At 42.1% G+C, this 22,555-nt stretch overlaps 1 protein-coding gene across 2 annotated transcripts in view; it reads left to right on the top strand.

The window, feature by feature from the left end:
- LOC126473625 (cuticle protein 38-like) overlaps positions 1-19,784 on the top strand; it is a 75,197-nt gene extending 55,413 nt beyond the window's left edge. Inside the window, exons 1-2 of one of the 2 annotated variants that reach the window (XM_050100797.1) lie at positions 17,515-17,603; positions 19,183-19,784. In XM_050100797.1, the coding sequence (XP_049956754.1) occupies positions 17,592-17,603; positions 19,183-19,653 (483 nt within the window). In that variant the 5' untranslated portion in view covers positions 17,515-17,591 and the 3' untranslated portion in view covers positions 19,654-19,784. Of the gene's footprint in view, positions 1-17,514; positions 17,604-19,182 lie in introns of those variants that run through there. The other variant, XM_050100799.1, reaches the window with a different exon arrangement.
- The last annotated feature ends 2,771 nt before the right edge of the window (positions 19,785-22,555 follow it).

Genomic DNA, 22,555 nt, shown 5'->3' with positions numbered 1-22,555 from the left:
ATAGAATGATAAATGAAAATGTTAATATGAAAATACAAAGAGATTGAATTAAAATGAGAATTATTGCATAGTTTAGTTACATGGTTAATTTTGATTTGGACACACCAATACTTCTTTTGATGTGTGGGAGTCCAGCAGGTAATTGAGGAAGGTCTGCTGATGATTATGTAAAGAATATAACAGCGATATGAAGCTGTTGCTTACGATGCTTGGGTCACTTTAATTTTTGCGAAATATATTATTTTGGTTTGCGGGGTTGTCTATTCTTTGTGGTTTGATTATGTTCAAATACAGTATGTGTGCTGCATAGTTTAATATGTTTTTTTTGTCATTGTCAATCAGCTATTAAGATACAGCAGTCAAATTTTGGTTTGCTTAAACTAAGAATTAGTTTGCTTACTGACAATCGCTCATGACACCATTCATCTGTTTAACATTATGAGTATTATTATTTACACCACATTTTGAGTTCACTTTAGATGGAGAAACTTGACAGTGGCTTGGGCTATTCTAGCTTCGAAAGGAACACGTTATTGCTACAGAAACAGAAAATGTGAATTTGGCATACATTCTTTGCGACTACTACAATCGTTCTAAGATTTGGTTTTAGGTTTTCTAAAGTCTGGATAGCAGAGGGGGGTGGGTTTCCATCCAACCTGCCTTTGGTATTCCGACACATGTAAATAACAGGTTTATAAACGCATCACGAGTTGCGCGATGGAAATACGACTAGGTTGATATGTGCAACATACATTAACTTAAACGAACGTTTGAAAAAATCATGGTACCTACTTGAGATGCTGAAACAACAGTTTCGGTCGACTGACCATCACCAGATTCATAAAAAGTATTCACAGAATCATGTTACGTGAAATATAAAATCATTACCGTCAGATGATAAAACAATGAATTAGATACTGTTATCCTAATAGAAATTATGTTGTCAATATATAAAAGCTGTTTTAGCTAATGCACTTATTCATGTTATGACTGCAGTCAGCTTTAGCACTGTGAACAGGTTCATATAAAATTTTAAATGGCGAAGCATCATGTGAACTGAGTGGAACTGAGAAGCGGTCACTTCAGCTATTAGGAGGGGAGAGAAACATCTATTCATGAAGTTGTTTGCTGGGCACTGCTGCAAACGGCCATGTGGGCGAGTGTCATGAGATGAGCAGTGAGATAGTTTTATGTGGACTTGGAAAATTCGTCGTAGTTTACTAAGTCATGAAACAGAATATTTTGGATGATGTTAAATTTTCTATATTTTGGCAGGCACTGGTGATATTTGATAGTTAATAGGTCTCGGGACCTATAAATATTGCGATTTTCTTTGGATTGACAGTTGTCGAATTAGAATTATGCAAGTTCCCGGAGATGTGGGTTTCTCGGAGGCTGCTTTGGACGTTAAAACCTTTTGGACCAAGTTGGACATGGAATACTTTCACACGAAGCATGGATAAGGCATCAAATAGAGCGTTGATCATTGGTCATGGTAAGAACATGGGATTTGCATCATGTTACTGTGTTGAGGAACTAATACTTGCAGAGGTAATTTAGTATTTCTTAAAAAGATCCCTTTCACTGCATTGTAATAAGAGAGGCGTCACAGTTACAGTGACTGATTACTCCTTTAGATTTCATTGGGGAAGAATTTGTAAGTGAACCTTTCCTCTCTGGGCCTCCTAGACAACCCTAATTAATAGAGCCTTACATTATTGATAACTTCTCATTAAGAGATGAGCATCAAGGTCGAGGCATGCCCCAAAATAGTGATACTCAACTACTATTTTCTCACATGTACAGGGTGTTACAAAAAGGTACGGCCAAACTTTCAGGAAACATTCCTCACACATAAATAAAGAAAAGATGTTATGTGGACATGTGTCCGGAAACGCTTAATTTCTATGTTAGAGCTCATTTTAGTTTCGTCAGTATGTACTGTACTTCCTCGATTCACCGCCAGTTGGCCCAATTGAAGGAAGGTACTGTTGGCTTCAGTGCTTGTGTTGACATGCGACTCATTGCTCTACAGTACTACCATCAAGCACATCAGTACGTAGCATCAACAGGTTAGTGTTCATCACGAACGTGGTTTTGCAGTCAGTGCGGAGTTGGCAGATGCCCATCTGATGTATGGGTTAGCGCGGGGCAATAGCCGTGGCGCGATACGATTGTATCGAGACAGATTTCCAGAACGAAGGTGTCCCGACAGGAAGACGTTCGAAGCAATTGATCGGCGTCTTAGGGAGCACGGAACATTCCAGCCTATGACTCGCGACTGGGGAAGACCTAGAACGACGAGGACACTTGCAATGGACGAGGGAATTCTTCGTGCAGTTGACGATAACCCTAATGTCAGCGTCAGAGAAGTTGCTGCTGTACAAGGTAACGTTGACCACGTCAATGTATGGAGAGTGCTACGGGAGAAGCAGGTGTTTCCGTACCATGTACAGCGTGTGCAGGCACTATCAGCAGCTGATTGGCCTCCACGGGTACCCTTCTGCGAATGGTTCATCCAACAATGTGTCAATCCTCATTTCAGTGCAAATGTTCTCTTTACGGATGGTCAAATTGTAAATTTTCACAATCAACATGTGTGGGCTGACGAGAATCCGCACGCAATTGTGCAATCACGTCATCAGCAAAGATTTTCTGTGAACGTTTCGGCAGGCATGGTTGGTGATGTCTTGATTGGGCCCCATGTTCTTCCACCTACGCTCAATGGAGCACGTTATCATGATTTCATACGGGGTACTCTACCTGTGCTGATAGAACATGTGCCTTTATAAGTGCGATACAATATGCGGTTCATGCACGATGGAGCTCCTGCACATTTCAGTCGAAGTATTCGTACGTTTCTCAACAACAGATTCGGTGACCGATGGACTGGTAGAGGCGGACCAATTCCATGGCATCCACGCTCTCCTGACCTCAACCCTCTTGACTTTCATTTATGGGGGCATTTGAAAGGTCTTGTCTATGCAACCGCGGTACCAAATGTAGAGACTCTTCGTGCTCGTATTGTGGACGGCTGTGACAATACGCCATTCTCCAGGGCTGCATCAGCGCATCAGGGGTTCCATGCGACGGAGGGTGGATGCATGTATCCTCGCTAACTGAGGACATTTTGAACATTTCCTGTAACAAAGTCTTTGAAGTCACGCTGGTACGTTCTGTTGCTGTGTGTTCCCATTCCATGATTAATGTGATTTGAAGAGAAGTAATAAAATGAGCTCTAACATGGAAAGTAAGCGTTTCCGGACACATGTCCACATAACATATTTTCTTTCTTTGTGTGTGAGGAATGTTTCCTGAAAGTTTGGCCGTACCTTTTTGTAACACCCTGTATAAATGCCTAGGGGATAACGACGGAAGTTCGACGAGACTTTTTCGCGGATAATGATGTTATATATAAAGAACTCGCAAGGGGAGAAAACTGTGCCAAGTCGCAGGAACACCTGCTGAGGACCGTCGTTTCGTTCAGTGATTGGCAGTTGACATTCGATGTGAACAAACTGAAGGAATCTCAGATAACGAAGCACAAACATTCTTTAGTGTATAATTAAACTATCTCAGAACAATCAGTGGAGCAGTCACATCCATAAAATGTCTGGGAGTATAGGTATGGAGTGATTTAAAGTGGAGCCATCTCATAAAACTAATCGCGGATAATTTAGATGCCAGATTCATATGAAAAATTCTCAGGAATTGTAAGCCACCCCAAAAAGGAGTAGTTTACAAAACAATAACTCAACAAATACTTGAATAATGGCGACCAATACTTGAAAATTGCTCGTTAGTCTGGGATCCGCACCAGATGGCACTGAGAGCTTGAGTGGAGAAGATCCAAAGTAATACAGCGCCTTTCGTTGCAGATTCATTTAGCAAGCAGGCGCCTATGGAGAGTATCAAATGCCTTGGGTCACGATCTCGACTGGAACAACTGCTTGAATTTTTGAGCCGTGGCGACTGGCGCTAGTTATGCTCCACTTGCGTCGCTGATATCGACACTCGTGTGGTCTTGTATCTCTGACTGTTCCGCCTTTGGTTTTCCGGCTTGGCGTGTGGCTGAGTGCTCTCTCTGGTCGGCGTTCAGCGAGGCAACGTGTTTTGAAGGCAGGCCCCCACCTCTATCCGCTGGGCCTGGGACTCGCTGTCCCTGCCGTCACTGCCGTTTTGCTGTGAGCCGGGTAGATGGAGCTGATTAGTCAGCGCGATTGCGTGCGAAAAGGTGGCGTCTTCTCATCGCGTAACTGGAAGCATTAAGTTACGTATGATTCGTATTCTGCTGTTAACCTGTGAAGATTTGTGGGACTAATGGTGACGTGTTACATCTACCGGAGATCCGGTAAGGATGGTTCTGAATAAGAGAGTGTTATACGGAATTTACGAAGTCTACGGGTTGGAAGTGTTGTTTCCGCGGAGCTCAGTTTAACTAAAGTTTTACTGATTGTTTTCAAAGTTTCTTGCAGTGTTAATTTTTGTAGTATGTTAATTAGTGTGCTCTTCGCCCAGTTTTGATTTTAGACTTACTTTGATATATGAAGAGCAGAGCATTCGATTAGTCAGTTTCATTGTGACCACTGATAAGCCTTAAAAGGCCTTTGTAGGATTAGACATTGTCACATGATCCTGCCCGTCTTACTCTCACACCCTCTATGGGTGCTGTACTTATGTAGTATTCCCTTGTGTGTATTTGGTCTGCCACTGTGTATTCTGACTTTAGTTTTAGTCTTCTATAGATGACGGAAGCGCTCTTTCTGGTCTGGCCTGTGGTCAGTTTGCCTTGCCGTGCGGATCCGGCCCTTGCTTCCCTGGCAATAGTGTTGGCGTCCTACTTGACAGTAACCTCACTGCGGGTCCATGCGGAGCCTTGGCCAACTACGTAATTAGCTTAAACATTCTATTAGTGCTGTATTTCAGTTGGTGTTGTTAACCTTTATCATGAATATGTTTACAAGGCAACTTCATCCAGTTGTTTTTTAAGAGCTGACCTTTTCATTTGTTGATGCAGCTAGCAACTGATTTAAATCAAAGTTCTGAAGATTCTGAATTTGTGTGCTTTTACGTTTGTTAGAATCATTATCTTCACGGGTGTAAATAATTTAGAAATTTAAGTAGAAGCTTCTGCCATTTGTGAAAGCCAGTTGTATATTTTCTTAAGGAGACAAAGGTCCGAATTAAAATTTTGTATTGTTATTCTGAAATTTGTTCTTTAGTTGAAATTGAAGTTATGTACCAACCACAAGTTGGTCCATCCGTAAAGATCCCTGGCATCCTAGGACCTCTTACTTGAATATTGCTCGTCAGACTGGGATCCGTACCAGATGGGATTGAGAGCGTGAATGGAGAAGATCCAAAGTAGTACAGCGCCTTTGGTTGCAGATTCATTTGGTAAGCATGTGCCTATGGATAGTATCAAATGCCTTGGGTCCCGATCTCGACTGGAGCAACTGCTTAAATTTTTGGAAAAAAAAAAAAGATTCTTTAGCAAGTACGGCCGAAGACTTACGCATCAGTTAGCACCCTCGTCCTACCCACTACCACATAAAAGAGAGCGTTGCAGTGGTTGGAGGGTCCGGATGGCCCCTTTCCAATGGGGTGATATAGTTCCATTAAACTTGGAATAATCTGCAATGATCAACGGCATCGTGAGGCAGAAGATATCGGTAACCGCTCCGTTACAGGTGCATAATTTGTGTACTCAGGTAATGTGGTCCACAATGGAGAAAGCGTCATGATGACATCTCCATTGCCGAAACATTCCGAATCAGTTCCCGATTCGGATCCGTGGGACAGAATGACGAGGGGGAGGCAACAACGAGAAAAAGATTGAATAACTAACATTCTACAATTTGGAGGCCAGGGAAGCTAGAAAATTTGAAAAGTGAAATTCAGAGGCACTGTGCAGGTGTAGTGGGGTCAGTAAAGTAAACAGAAAGAAGATAAGCATTCCTGTCTTGTCGTAAATATGATAATATGAACAGCAGCAGAAACGAGGATAAGGCTACTAGGAATCTTCGCAAATAGGAAGGTAGGTCAGAGAATGGGTTACTTTGAACAATTGAATAATAAGATTATTCTCACTAGAATCGCCAGAAAACCACCCCCAGCAAAGATAATTCAGATATAAATAACGATCTCACAACCAGAAGGTGAAGAGATTGGGAGAATATATGAAGGCATAGAACAGGTAGCTTATTGTGTAGAGGGAGATGACAACCATTTAATTGTGGGGGACAGGAATATTGTGGTGTTGTAAGAAACTGAAAATGGTGTTACTGGAGAAATTATGCTAAGAATGAGACCTCCGCCAGTAGTTGGGAATACGCTGTTCAAAAATCTCAAGAGACCGGCCGAAGTGGCCGTGCGGTTCTGGACGCTGCATTCTGGAACCGCGAGACCGCTGCGGTCGCCGGTTCGAGTCCTGCCTCGGGCATGGATGTGTGTGATGTCCTTCAGTTAGTTAGGTTTAACTAGTTCTAAGTTCTAGGGGACTAATGAGTTGAGTCCCATAGTGCTCAGAGCCAATCTCAAGAGGAAGTGGTACACTCGGAAAAAGGCTGGAAACAGAGGAAGACTCCAGTCTGGTTACATCAAGTAAGAGAGAACTCGAAATGAGGTACTGGATTGTAAGGCTTAATCAGAAGCATTGTGCAGGTAGCACTAAGTATCTACGGTTGGCCTACTTATATAATACATTATATACACAAAACCTCCTCGTAAATCAGTCTGTCTGTAAGTGAAAACCGTATTATAATCCCTACAGTAATTCCTGAAATTAGTCCCCACATACGGACAGAAAAAGGCGGCGAGTTACTTTATGCCGACCGTCCAGAACGGTCAGAGACTGATTCTATTCCTTGCGAATAAGCAGCGTCAGAGCAGTAACTCTGGTGGCAGCTGGACTAAGAACTGTAAACAACAGAGGCGCCTTCGACATGCCAGTTGTGAGCAGGCAGTGTTAACCAATGGAAATGTCACCCTAGTGTGTCAACGTTGTTACGTCACAAATTGCAATGCAGGAAAGTGCTGAAGATATTCTGTTGACTGTTTAGAAAAGGAGAAAAATGTGATCCAAGTTTGTATCGCACATCTTGACTCCTGAACTAAAAACAACGATGCGAAGATGACTAGTGCAACTTAAATGAAACGAAGAAAAATCATCGAGTGACGCGTCTTGGTGTTATCAATACAAACCCACTACAAAACGACGTAGTGCAGAATTTATCGCTGGACGTTTTCCAACAGCGAAGAAGGAGCAAATGTGACGCGAGAGTTGAGCGACATCACAAACAAAGACCTTTCTGACACTTTCACCTGGTTGTATGAAAGTTCTAGACTTTTACTAAAAAGAGGAAAAATTTTTAATAATCCAGTTTCAAAACTTCTCGGACTGACGAGGTGTATAAATTCTGTTCAAGCTTCACTACGCTGTGGAGATGCGGCGGCTGTCTACTTTAGTGCTTTTATAGTCTCATTCTCTCTCATATCTGTCATATATCTCCTCTCATTAATACAAAGTTTCACTTCAAATGCCAGTTGAACACTCATCACTACTATAATTATAAACAATAATTGTAAAATGTACGCAGCATAGAAACCTTCCTCGTGAATCAATTTGTTAGTGGGAATCGCATGAAAATCCCTACAGTAATTCCTGAGATCAGCTCTTAAAAACAAACGGGAAAAATGGAGGGGCCTTTAATTTTACTATGTATAGATGAAAAAATTTCTGATACTGTACGTTTATGGCACTGAAATATGGAATCTACGAAAACGGAACAAAAAAGTATCAAAACATTTTCGATGTGGTGCTGCAGAAGAATGTTGAAAATTAGTTGGACTGAGAAGGTAAGAAATGGGCAGGGTGTTGGGGGAGAGGGTGGGGCCAAGTTCTTCATAGAAGAGTCAAGGAAGAGAGAGATTGCAATACATCAAGGAAATAATTGAGGACGTATGTTCGAAGTGCTACTCAGAGACTCAAAACTTGGCACAGGAGAAGAATTCGTGGTGGACCGAATCAAACCAGACAAAAAACTTATATCTCAATTTAAAAAAAAATTAAGAGTCGGCAGAAATTTAAAGGTCTCGTCTGGATGAAAAAAGTGGAAAGGAGTGGGAAACTAGGCATTATGATGTGCATTCGAACTTCTCTGAGGCTGTAGGTACAGGGACACTGAAAACTAAAGAAGGACTTTGGTTAAAGAAGAATAGATATCTCTCAAAATGGCAGTCACTGAAGTTGGACAGACTAATATACTTGCGTGAACAATTTTCTGGGGTTGGATGAGACAATTCAAGTTTATCAGTTAAGTGTATTTCAATTACCATTTACGTCTGTTAAGGTCTACGAGATTCGTATCAAACCAGAACTGATATTGTTTGTCCAAGAAAATCTATACAAATAAACTGATATACAAATCTGTCTGCTCTGCGGCCGTTTTTGTTCGTCTTTAAAGCAGAACAGAGATCTACGACACACTGCAATCATATAAATATTCCTTTACTTGTGATATAATTGTACATGTTTCCTAAAGGGTCGAGATAGGCGAGAGAAATCTGTGCAGTCGTTTCCGTTGTTGTTTGTTACGCCTGGACCAGTAGGAAGGGAGACCAAAATTACAGCGACTGTTGTTGATAGCACTCTCTGCTCCCTCTCTCTCTCTCTCTCTCTCTCTCTCTCTCTCAGAATTGAAAACTTACAAATATGGCCTATATTCCTGCAAACAATACCTGCAATCTCTATTCGTATGATAGTCGAATAGTATACGGTGCAGGTGCTACTCACACCTCGTAAGTAATTGAATAATGAGTTGGAAACAGTCAAGACATGTTGAGAAAGTAATGGTTTTTTTTACAAGTACAATACTTTTGTCACTGCTGGTTTCAGTCCTTTGGTCACCTTCAGATATCAGGTAAATGATACCTGAAGAGGATGGTATAATCGAATCCGGTAGTATATAAACAGTTACTTTATAAGTAGCTCTTGCCAGTTTAGAAATACACTAAAGTAACAAAAATTGCAACAATAAAAATAATTAATGTAGAGTAATGAAACTTGGGGGTTATATTTTTCTAGGCAACATATTTAAGTGATTAACATTGCAAGATGACAGCCCAATGTACGGTCAAGAAGAGACATGGCATCTGTGCAACGTTGGTACAATGATAAGCCTTGCAACCGCCAGAATGTTGAACGCAAGAATGCAAACGTGCTTGCATTGTGTTGTACATGTGGCGGACGTCAGTTTGTGGGATGGAGTTCCATGACTGTTGCACTTTGTCGGTCAATACAGGGGCAGTTAATGCTGGATATTGATTACGCTGAGGTCGTAGTTCAATGATGCCCATATGTGCTCGACTGGAGATAGACCGGGTGATCGAGCAGGACAAGCAACATGTCGACATTCTGTAGAGCATGTTGGGTTACAATAGCTGTATGTGGGCGAGCGTTATCCTGTTGGAAAGCAGCAACGGAAATATTGTACATTAATGGCAGCATAACGAGTCGAATTACTAGACGGGTGTACAATTTTGCAGTTACTGTGAGTGGGATACTCACGAGAGCGCTCCTGCTGCCGAACGAAAACACACTCCTGACCATAACTCCAGGTCTAGGTCCGGTATGTCTAGCACGCAGACAGGTAGTTTATAGGTCTTCAACTGGCGTTCTTCTAACCAATCTACAGCCATGGCTGGCACCGAGGTAGAACCGCGTTTGATCGGAAACGTGATAGGCTTCCAACCTGCCCTCACATGAACTCTCGCTTGACTCCATTGAAGTCGTAAATGGCGGTGGTTTGGGGTCAATGGAATGCACGCTAGAACACGTCTGGAGACGGAGTTGTCCTTGAAGTAACTGATTTGTAACAGTTTGTTGTGTCGCTGTGGTGTCAGCTGCTGCTAGAATTACTGCTGCATATACAGTGCGACGCACTACAGCCATACACAGAGGGCGAGGCTCTTCAGTCTCTACAGTCCACGTGGCCGTCTGGAGCGACCACTGCTGTCAGCAGCCATGTACAGTGGCTTCAGTCCCGTCACGTTTTTCTGGAATATCGCAGAAGGAACTTCCAGATCCTCGTAGTCCTCTTACAAGATCTCGTTCAAACTAAGTAACGTGTTGTTCATAATGGCGTCTTTGTCACCGTAAAGGCATTCTTGATTAACACCAACTCACCATGTCCAATGTCAAAGGTAACTAGCGCTCAGGACCGTTCCTGTGTGTATTTAAAGCAAAAATGATTTGCTCTCTCATAGCGGCACTGTAGCGCTCCTGTTACGCGACTGGCGCCAAATCAGAATAGATATTATAATTCAAATGTAGAAACAGACATAGGAACTTTCGTTTATGTCGTACATTTCCTTCTTGGTGTTGCGACTTTGTTATCGTCAGTGGCTGATGTTTTTCTATCATTATGTATCCATTCACTTAGAGTACAATGCATCAAAGAGGCATTAGCATGATGAAGTATCTAAACTTACATTGGTAATTACTGCAGAAACACCTCTGTCTATGACCATGCAACAAGAGATAAACTCAGCTTACATTTATAAGAAAAAATAAACATAAAACCCAAAACAGCATTTTCTACCAAGGAATAAACTGTACAATAAATTAACAAGCGAGATTAAAGAAATTGCAAAAATACAATTATTTAAAAAGGCAGCTAAAAGGTACATGTTATGCAATATATTTTATGCATTGATGCATTACTTAGATAAAACAGAGTAGTGGTTTGATAAAAAAACTGTTTTACAAATAAATAAAAATGATAATGATTATAAAGCATCCAACGTTCCACATATACCCTTACTTTATGTTTTTTTTCCTTCTTTTTCCCTTTCTTGAAATACTTACCCCCAAGCTATGCTTAGCACAATACTAACACGTCTTCCTCTTTCTGGGCTCAATATCTCACTCATTATGAATGGATGCTGACTCAGTTTTTCAGGATAGCAGATGGGAAGCTGCGGTGCAGAAAATGGCCCAGAGATCAGCAGTGTGTATGTTTGTATGTGTTTGTGTGTGTGTGTGTGTGTGTGTGTGTGTGTGTGTGTGTGTGTGTGCTGTGTGTGTGTGTTTGTGTGTGTAGTGAGTGGAGCGAGTGAAGTGTTATGAAACAATGTGTGTATAGTATGTGTAGTGACTGATAGTGAGGTATGAGTGAACAGTGTGGCATTACATTATTTAATAACTTCTTTGTAAAAAAGTATTGTATACCAGGAGTAAATCTAATGATTTTCTCTAACTAGAAGTCTGTAAATATATATGTATACGAATTAGCTTATTTTAAATTGATCTACACTTGTAAATACTTTGACACGTCCTGTATCCTTGTAAAAAGAGATCTACGGATGAATAAAGCTACTACTACTACTACTTCTACTACTACTACTACTACTACTACATCCACACTGCGCTACCCATGATACGTGACAGAGGGTACTTCTGGCACCATTAACTTTACTTCCCTTCAGCGTTCCATTGGCGGACGGCTCGTAGGTAAAATAACTGCCAGTACACCTCTGTATTAGCTCTAATTTCTCAGATTTTTTCGTTATGGTCACTTCACGAGTCGTATGTGAAATGACGCAATATGTCATCTGTCCATTCCCGGAAAGAGCATTTTCGAAATGTAAACATGAAACATCTCTGTGTTGCCCAACGGCTCTAATGTAGAAGCTCTCACGTATGTTTGTTGAGCATCGTAACACTCTCGGCCCGAACAAGCGATCCTGTGATGAAAGTGCCGTTCTTTGTCGGATCTTCCCTGTCTCACCTATTAAACTAACTTTGTTAACGATCGTACTCTGAGAAGTAAAACAGAAGAATCGGACGAACAAACGTTTTGTAAGCCACACCTTTTGTGGGTAAATTACACTTTCTTTAGTTTCTTCTAATGGGTCTCAGTCTGGTACCTGCTTTTCATACAGTTTGTTTTATGTGTTCATTCCACTTTAGGTCGCGGCGCGTGGTTGCTCCTAGGTATTTTACGCTGTTTACTGTCTCCAGTGGTTTTTCGACACTTGTGAAACTGCACAATAATGAATTTCTTCGCCTATTTATGAGCCATATCCTACAATGATTTAAGTTCAGTATCAACTACCAGTCTCTCTGTAGGTCTTTCTGCAATTTGCTACAGTCTTCTTATATACATCTACGTCATCTGCCAACAGACTTACGGCTCTTGCAATGTTATAAACTGAGTCATTTACATATACTGCAAACAGTAATTGACCTGCCGCACCCTCTTCTGGCATTAAGCCGTGAGTGGCTCATGTTTGGCTCATGTTTCCACCATCATGTATTTTACACCCTGTTTTTGACGTACTTCCACCTCACTACGTTAATTTAAATTACTACTGTCACTGCGTCGTGGCTTTGCCTGAACGTGGGCGGCGTTAGCAGCGCGTATCGATGTATCCCCTCTCGTAGAATCTTTGCTCGACTGCTATTTCTTCCCAGTCGTTGTCTGTCGTATGGAGTTCGGGTCCCGGAGTTCGGGCTGCCAGTCAGTTGGAGCGCGGCTGGAACGCAGTCCGGACCTGCCTGTCGGGGAGTTGTAATACGGCACTGATGCAGTCGGATTGGAGCAGCAGTGAGGTTTGCGTCGACATGGCTCGCCCGACCATTGCCGCCACGCATCACTTGAGCTGGGCCACAGTCTTGGTGGATCGTCGGTCGGTCGTCCTACCGGACGACACGTTTTGGCTCGCCGATCGTTCATGAGTCGGCTGTGTTTGTGCATCCATTGCTGATTTGTCTTAGTGCGTGCTTAGTTACTGATGGGTATCGTTCTGGTCTTCGTGCAAGTGTTTGTCAGGTTGTGTGTGTAGTTAGCGTTATTTGCACTGACGACTATTCTAGATGATGTCGGCATTCTGAGGGAGTCGGTCGGTTGCTGCGGACCAGGGAAGTTATCTCCACGCGGTGCAGATGGCTGGGTCCACTGACGGTCCCTGCGCAGTGACGCAGGGTGTGAGGAGCTGTCCAGTCGCTACGAGCTTCGTGGTTCACCTACCCAGGACGTCAAAGTTGAGTAGTGGTTTCAAGTAACGAAGCCACGTCCATTCATGTTGTGTGGTTTGTTTCGGTGGTTCGCTGTTGGGGAGGTTTTCCTGTGGGCAACACCGAGTGTTGCTATTGCTCAAATTTAGCCGCCATGCGGCGTAATTAACTATATTGTTTGATTGCAATTCAAGTGCACCAGCGGAATTTTCTGTCTTGTGGCCGTTAGTGTTTCGGTTACCTGCCCTGGCCACTAACCTAATTTGGGCCAGTGTTCTTTCCTCACCCGTTGTCGCTGTCCAACACGGTGTGTAGTTTAACATATATACATATTTCATTGTGGATAATCACGTCCGTAACATTTTGTGTTTGATTTCTCATGTACCGACTGGTGGCAAGCAAGTCCTTTGTTGGTCGGTCCGTGGCTGTCCCTTGGATGGGATTCGACGGATCAAGTGTAATTGGGCTCACCACCTGTGTCACTTGAACGATGGCAGACCGACCCCCTGGAGGTTCTGAGTGCTGTTTACTGTCTTTCTCACCAGTATTTAATTGTCTGTTTATAATCGATCATAGCCAATGATTTAAAAAATTCTTGGTTTTACTGTGTTTTATGTAAGTAAGTCTGAATTCCGGCAAGTAGATATTGGCTGCAAGCTTATTGCCGTTGTATTGTCTTTTCCTCAGACCCGTTTCAGCTACTTGTAACTTAAGGCTTATGGTTATATTTTTTTTTTTAATTTTAGAAAATTAATTGTTGGCCTTCAGCCTAGGATCCTTATTCTTAAAATTACCTTTCAAGCTTAAACGTTGCAGCCTTCTGCCTTGGAAAGGTTATGGTAATTTATTTTAAAGTCTTGAAAGTTTTACTGTCTCCCTTCAGCCGTTTGTACTGCATCTTCATTATGTTTGCCTATCCACCCCTGCCTTGAGGCTTTCAACCTAGCTGTGTTATATATACATACATACATACATACACACACACACACACACACACACACACACACACACACACACACACACACACATATATATATATATATATATATATATATATATATATATATATATATATATATATATATATATATATACTTACTTATCGCGAATGGACCCAGAAGGATCACGCAAAGCTTTCTGACGTCGTTTCTTCCATACTTCTTTCATTCGTTCTCCATGTTTTCTTTTTCTTTCTTCTGTCCATTTTGTTCCTGGTCTCTTTAGTGCTTCCTTCTACGACAATACAATGCACTTTTCCACCTTATTTCTAAAAGTTTTTCTATCTTTGACATCTTTAAGTTCAATATTTGCTTTTTGTAAATCTAATTTTACTTGGGTAATCCATGGTGTTGTTGATTTGACTTTTTCTATGTAAGTGAGAATTCTGTTGGTGAGTCGTGTGGGGGGAAGTCTAGTGACATGTCCATAAAATTTTAATCTTCGCCTTCTTATGTCTGCTGCCAGGTTTGATATAGTTTCTGTGGTTCTTCTTGATTGTATCCGGTATCCTTCTTCTGTTAATTTTGGACCTAAAATCTTTCTCATAATTTTGCGTTCTTCTTTTAGTATTTTTTTTCTAAATCACATTTTGTGTGGAGTGTGAGCGTTTCACTAGCATATAGTGCTGCTGGCTTAATTACTGCGCAGTAGTGTCTGATTTTTGTGTTCGAGGAGATGCATTTTTTATTGTATATTTCATGTGTCATACCATATGCTCTCTTCATTTTCTGTTGTCTGATCTTCTGTGCAACTTTCTCTCCTCCAATTGGCTCCAAAATTTCACCTAGGTATTTAAAATGTTTTACTCTATTTATTTTTCCATATTTTGTGTTCAAACTGAGTATATGTAATTTCGTACAGAAAAATTGTCTTTTGAAACGAAATTTGTAAACCTACTTTATCCGCGCATTCCTTAAGGATCTCTATTTGTTTGGTGGCGATTTCTTCTTCATCATCATATATATATATATATGTTGTTGTTGTTGTTGTTGTGGTCTTCAGTCCTGAGACTGGTTTGATGCAGCTCTCCATGCTACTCTATCCTGTGCAAGCTTCTTCATCTCCCAGTACCTACTGCAGCCTACATCCTTCTGAATCTGCTTAGTGTATTCATCTCTTGGTCTCCCTCTACGATTTTTACCCTCCACGCTGCCCTCCAATGCTAAATTTGTGATCCCTTGATGCCTCAAAACATGTCCTACCAACCGATCCCTTCTTCTAGTCAAGTTGTGCCACAAACTTCTCTTCTCCCCAATCCTATTCAATACCTCCTCATTAGTTACGTGATCTACCCACCTTATCTTCAGCATTCTTCTGTAGCACCACATTTCGAAAGCTTCTATTCTCTTCTTGTCCAAACTGGTTATCGTCCATGTTTCACTTCCATACATGGCTACACTCCATACAAATACTTTCAGAAACGACTTCCTGACACTTAAATCTATACTCGATGTTAACAAATTCCTTTTCTTCAGAAACGATTTCCTTGCCATTGCCAGTCTACATTTTATATCCTCTCTACTTCGACCATCATCAGTTATTTTACTCCCTAAATAGCAAAACTCCTTTACTACTTTAAGTGTCTCATTTCCTAATCTAATCCCCTCAGCATCACCCGATTTAATTTGACTACATTCCATTATCCTCGTTTTGCTTTTGTTGATGTTCATCTTATATCCTCCTTTCAAGACACTGTCCATTCCGTTCAACTGCTCTTCCAAGTCCTTTGCTGTCTCTGACAGAATTACAATGTCATCAGCGAACCTCAAAGTTTTTATTTCTTCTCCATGGACTTTAATACCTACTCCGAACTTTTCTTTTGTTTCCTTTACTGCTTGCTCAATATACAGATTGAATAACATCGGGGAGAGGCTACAACCCTGTCTTACTCCCTTCCCAACCACTGCTTCCCTTTCATGCCCCTCGACTCTTATAACTGCCATCTGGTTTCTGTACAAATTGTAAATAGCCTTTCGCTCCCTGTATTTCACCCCTGCCACCTTCAGAATTTGAAAGAGAGTATTCCAGTTAACGTTGTCAAAAGCTTTCTCTAAGTCTACAAATGCTAGAAACGTAGGTTTGCCTTTTCTTAATCTTTCTTCTAAGGTAAGTCGTAAGTTTAGTATTGCCTCACGTGTTCCAACATTTCTGCGGAATCCAAACTGATCTTCCCCGAGGTCCGCTTCTACCAGTTTATCCATTCGTCTGTAAAGAATTCGCGTTAGTATTTTGCAGCTGTGACTTATTAAACTGATAGTTCGGTAATTTTCACATCTGTCAACACCTGCTTATATATATATATATATATATATATATATATATATATATATATTAATTATTTTATTTGGTATTATATTATATGTATATATATTAATTATTTTATTTGCTATTTTAACTGTATTTTTAGCTTGTTGATTTTTAAGATTTCTTGTTTGGAGGCCTTCAGCCGTGAAAGATTTGGAGTCTGAAACTCGTTGTTGTAAAAGTTCGGCTATGTGCCGCTTTGGTTGTAATTGTGTTATTAAATTAAAATAAATTACAATTTTAAGGTGAAACTGACTCCAACCTTAATTGGCCCTTTCCACAATCCTAATCACATGTTCTTTCCACCGGGATTAGCGGGCGTCTCTGGCATTCCTGGAGTTTTCCCTACATTTATCGGTTTTATTCCGTTAAAAGAGGAATGTTGAGTTCTGTCCGCAAGGAACCCTTAGTCTACCAAATTTCTGGTCCGATACTCGGTAAGCTGACCTTTCGCTCATTAAACGGTGTTACGGAGTTCCAGTGCCTTCCAAAAATTAAGAAGTCTCTGGATCCATCTAGGTGCCGGCATTTATACAGCCGTGGCTCTCACAGACTAATAGAGCGAGCTGATTTTCGCAATATGTCTGCTTGAATTTTTATCGAGAAGATTTACATCCTCCTGAAACATAACACGTGCACCTTGAAGATGTTTCTTAAATTCATAAAAGCAGTAGTTACCTTTACAATGTCCGCCTCCGTAGCGCAGCTGTAGCGTTATCGCCTATCATGCAAGGGGGCCCGGGTTCGATTCCCGGCAGAGGAATGGGTGTTTCATCATTATTGACATGCAAGTCGCCAAAGTGGCGTCAACTAAAAACACTTGCAGCACGGCGGCCGAACGCCGAAGGGGACATCCCGGCCAATAAATGCCATACGATCATATATACATTTACGATTGGTGGAAACCTCCACAAAGAGCTAAGATTGGCTACTGTACTAGCAAACTGTTTGGGTTGGAATCGTTGTTATATGAATACTTGGCATTCTAGCGAAATATATTCGTAGAATTTGTCATCCCAATCACTCGACAACGAATTAGTCGATTCACCTCAGTACAATATAGGCAATATCGCTGCCTTACGAGTGTTGTATGCACTAAGTGTTGCATCAGCCTCGACGCACGGTTCTCGTCCAAGGAGTACATGGAGGGAAGGTCAGCGGCCAGTACTTTCACATCAAGGTGCCGCCGGACAATGATATAAATAGCGTGGTAGCTGAAGCCCAGTCACAGTTCAGCAGCTGCAACAGCCAACAACCCCAAGAGCCAACAATGAAGACTCTGGTGAGTGCAATAGCGTCATCTAGTGTTCGCACCTGGTCTCGGAAACGTCGGATCACTATGATGTGGCTTGCCACACATACTTATGTAGTATCGAACCGACAATTTGTATTTGTGATTTCCATTTTGTTCCATTTCTCAGTAAAAGCTGACTGAGGTGGTACATTATAGCTCTAGTGCTTTCTAACCAGATATGTTGTCACCATGATTTGCATTATCTCTGGACTACCTAAACCACACAAAGAACTATTCTACTGGTTCTACGAACATGAAATCACTAGTAATTTGGAGCATTATCCCTTCGACAAGATGGTCATGAGTCAGTCTACTAGGACTATTTAGAATAAAATATCCGTATAATACACGTTCAGTGCATGTCATGCAGTTGTGGGCTTTGCCCATAATGGCGTAACACACAAAAACAGGAAATGCAATTAAGCTATCCCTAAAGGTGCTATCACTATCGACTAATTTATAGCACAGATACGCATAAAATAGCATCATCATGGAATGATCATTTCTGACATCGCTCTACCGTACTTTCAGCAAGTTTAGCAGTGGGTTACTTTCAGAAACGATCAACGTGCAACAGAAATGCAACGTAATCTAGCATGAAATCGTCATCCACAAATTCAGATATAACAAATTCTGCTGTACTATCAGGACATAAATTTCATAATTAATAGGAACTCTCATACAAGTGATAGAGGGTCAAAATAAATAGAGGATGTGGGTTATTTAGGCAGTACTGGGGTGGTTAGGTTAGGAAGTGAGACATTGAAGGTAGTATATGACTTTTTACTATTTGGACAGAAAGGTAGCTGACAAATCAAAGGTAGAGGGGGTATATAGCGCAGACTGGCACTAGTAAAAAACGGGTTATGGAAAAATATATCTTTTTTAACATGAAACTAAAATTTACGATCAAGCATATCTTTTCTGAAGGCATTTGTGAGGACTGTAATCTTTTACACACGTAAAACGTGTAAAACAAATCCATACAAGAAGACAACAGAAGCTTCAAGCTTGATTACAGAGGAGATGATGATAATGATGCATGGTTTGTGGGCAGCTCAAGTGCGTGGTCACCAGTGCCATTACAAAGTCCCAATGCTTACACAGTCCAATTTTTGTCATAGTCCAATATAGCCACTGTCATGAATGAGGATGATGATGATGTTGAAATGATGAGGACAACACAAACGCCCAGTCCCTAGGCGGGGAAAATCCGCCCGGGAATCGAACCCGGGTCCCCATAATCCAGAGGCAGCTATGACAGCCACTAGACCACGAGCTCTTGACTACAGAGGAGAGTATGGGGCAAAAACGTTTAGGGGGATGCCAAGAGTCGCCTACAGCAAGCGGGTTCAGATGAGTGTAAGTAGCAGTACTTATGCAGAGATCAAGTGAGTTATGTTGTAGAGAGTAGGACGGAGGACTATTGCAACAGTATGAACACACGGTTTTAGATCAAATTGCTTTCTGTCTTAGATAGTTATGAATTCATATGCTTCTATTTTGAACTGATCTGAAAATCAGAAGGCTAAAACACAATAATGAGTATGATTTTTCTGTCCCATAGATCGTCCTGAGCGTGGTGCTGGCCGCGGCAGTGGCGAAGCCCGGCTACCTGGGCGCTGGACTGCTGGGTGCTGGTCTGGCAGCCCCGGCCATCGCAGCCGCCCCCATCGCCGTGCCGGCGATCCCGCAGCCCCCCGCCAACATCATCATCGGACCTGGTGGTGTGCCCCTGGACACCCCTGAAGTGGCGGCAGCCCGCGGCGCCCACCTGGCCACCGTAGCTCAGACGCGGGCCCGCGACGCCATCATCAACTCGGCCGCCATCCTCGCCGCCCCCGCCGCCATCGCCGCCCCTGCGGCCATCGCCGCCCCCGCCGCCATTGCCGCCGCCCCCGCCTACGCGGTCGGTCCCCCCGCGCTGATCGGCGGCCTCGCCCCCTCGATCGCCGCCCTGGGCCCAGCGGTGGCTGGCGCCCCTGGAGCCCTGGCTGCTGCCGCCCACTTGCAGGCCAAGGCTGCCCTGCTGGGCTGAACTGCACTCCACAACAACTTCTATGTCGACTGAGCACAAATGAATATGTCTTAGAGCTTTATATGAGAGCACCACACAGAGGCTACAGAGATTCATGTACATAGATATTTATAATTAAATGTACAAATTTATTTGTGTGTTCTCCTCTCTGGAACCTACTTATTTAATCAATAGTAGTACAATGCAAAACCTTCAATTATCTAAACGATATTGGATAAACGGAATGCACTATCCATTCAACCACTGTTAATCTGTGCAAAAAGAGTCCCATATCCTTTTACTAGATGTCAATACAGAAAAACGTTTGTTTGCAGCAATAATTTAAGTGGGTGCCGTTGATGGCAATGGGATCTAGTTCAACAAGTTTTCTCTGGAATGATACATTTCCAGCTGTTGAGCTCTTGCGACGCCATCGTTTATTGGAACACTCTCTGGTCAAATAACTTATGGGAATGCAGCTGGATAACGTCATCAACAACTGCCGATATCTGGACAGGTCAGCAACCTGTCATTTTCAAGAAAAATTTGCAGCATGTAGGCCCTATGCTACTGAACTTAAAACCTCAGTTTGCAGAGCAATTCCGGAATGATAAAATACATACATACACACACACACACACACACACACACACACACACACACACACACACACACACTGTCAACGCTAGTACCACTACATCCTAAGTGCGATCAACACCAGAAGTTATTGATAGTCAACATTACTAAAGAACAGGTAAGATAGCATTAATTCAGTCTCTCTGCTCTTAGACAATGGAGGGAGCAGGTTTCCCACCAGAATTTAAGGAAAAACTTCAGTCTCTATTTGCAAAGTTACTTTCTAATCGCCGCGCGGGATTATCCGACCGGTCTAAGGCTGGTCATGGACTGTGTGGCTGGTCCCGGCGGAGGTTCGAGTCCTCCCTCTGGCATGGGTGTGTGTGTTTGTCCTTACGGTAATTTAGGTTATGTAGTGTGTAAGCTTACGGACTGATGACCTTAACAGTTAAGTCCCATAAAATTTCACACACATTTAAACATTTTTGAACTTGCTAATTAAATCTCAACTGATTCCTATATAACACTAGAATTTCCATGTTGCTATATACCATAAGATGACCGGTGCCGAGACATTGTTCTTCAATAGCCCATTTACTCGGCTATTGTGTAAGTGAATGCGACTCTTTTGCTCAAATCACTCGTCGTCCACAGTCCTGGTAGTCTGACCGATATAAGACATGCCGAAACTGCAAGGAATACGATAGACACCCACTTTACGTAAACCAATACCATCTTTAAGGGAACATAAAAGACGCTAATGTTGGATAGAAGTCGTAAAAATTCATATAATAGTTCTCGAAATACGATGTCTTGTTGGAGATGATCCCTGTGGAAGGAATAAAGGCCGTAGAGCTTGGTACCACCCTGGTATTATCGTAACTGTTCCGGGGCACGGTTAGTCGATAGCTCAATGTACTTCTGATCAGTCTTTCACTGTATCCATTCTGACGACTGGTGGCCTCAAGATACGCTCACTGTGAAAAGGCAGAAAGGCCTTGTGAGACCTGAGTCGCACAGTACAGCACATGCAGTACCATTCAGTATTCCATAGTTCGGAAATACAATCATAATTGATACACTGGATATCTGGTGACAACAGTGGGGAAAGGTGATTTGGGAGATCGTAGTGAAAGCCACTACTCCATGTCGTTGTTTTACATCGATTTTGGGAGAAATCTCAACGATGCAAGGTAGAACAAGATGTATGGAATTCTGAGACGAGGATGGATAAAAAGATGCAATAACGAAGAAATTCTAATTGTTGCGATTAAGGTAAAAAATCGAGAAAGTTTAATGGAATGCTTGTAACGCTACTTGTCTCGGCCGTTGACTTGCTTATATTTGAAGGAAACAATGTAGGTAGTCAAAGAAAGTCCCAGGATCTGGTTACAGAAGGTAATTAATCTAATGTTCCGTAGCTGAAATGGTCCACTTAGTCATATCGACAAGGATGCAGACTTCAATTCGGGAAAAGCACATGCGAAGCAACCATTTCGGTTTTCGTCTGAAGTGATCTGGGAAAGCCACGAGGAATCTGAACCTGGATGGATAAACCAAAAAGTGAACACCATATCTCTAGAATACCGGCGCAGGATCCTAACCAATGCTCCGCCTCAATTGGTGATACCCAACAAAACTATTTGGAGGAGACATACCATTTCTATGGCTCACTCTGACAGAGCCTTCAGTGTAAAGTACACGTGTAATCTAATAGCCCTGCTTAGCAAAGGATTTAGTTAATTCAACCCAAAACTATTATGAAAGTGCCAAAGAATGGAACCATTTGATAGTTAATTTATAAAGATCAGTACACAGTGATAAGTCAATAAATTCTCATATCTTGAGAACTCTAATACACCAGACGGATAAGTCAAGGAAGATCTCAGAAACAGATCTACATGTACATCATAATCCGCAAGCCACCTAACGGTGCAGCTGAGGGATACGTCTGCTACCACTAACTGATTCCCCCTCCCCTGTTCCACTTGCGAATGGCGTGTCGGAACAGTAGTTGTCGATGTTTCTATCTTATGTAATTTCGCAAGACGTATATGAAGGAAGTAATATGTCATCCGACTCTTCGCGGAAAATGCTCTTTCGAAATGACAATAGTAAACGTCTCCGTGATGCATAACGCCTCTCTTGTATCGTCTTCCACTGGATCTTATTGAGCACCTCTGTAACACTCTCGGTCAGACGAAACGTTCCATAACCAAACGCGTCGCTCTTCGTTATATCTTCTATGTCTCTTCTATCAGACCTATCTGGCAAGAATCTCGGATTGAAAAACAATACTAAAAAATTGGTCGTACAAGCGCCTCGAAAGACACTTCCTCCGTGGCTG

This window comes from Schistocerca serialis, chromosome 4 (assembly GCF_023864345.2).
Source record: "Schistocerca serialis cubense isolate TAMUIC-IGC-003099 chromosome 4, iqSchSeri2.2, whole genome shotgun sequence".
NCBI classification, from domain to species: Eukaryota; Metazoa; Arthropoda; class Insecta; order Orthoptera; family Acrididae; genus Schistocerca; species Schistocerca serialis.
This window is presented reverse-complemented; position numbering and strand designations above follow the sequence as displayed.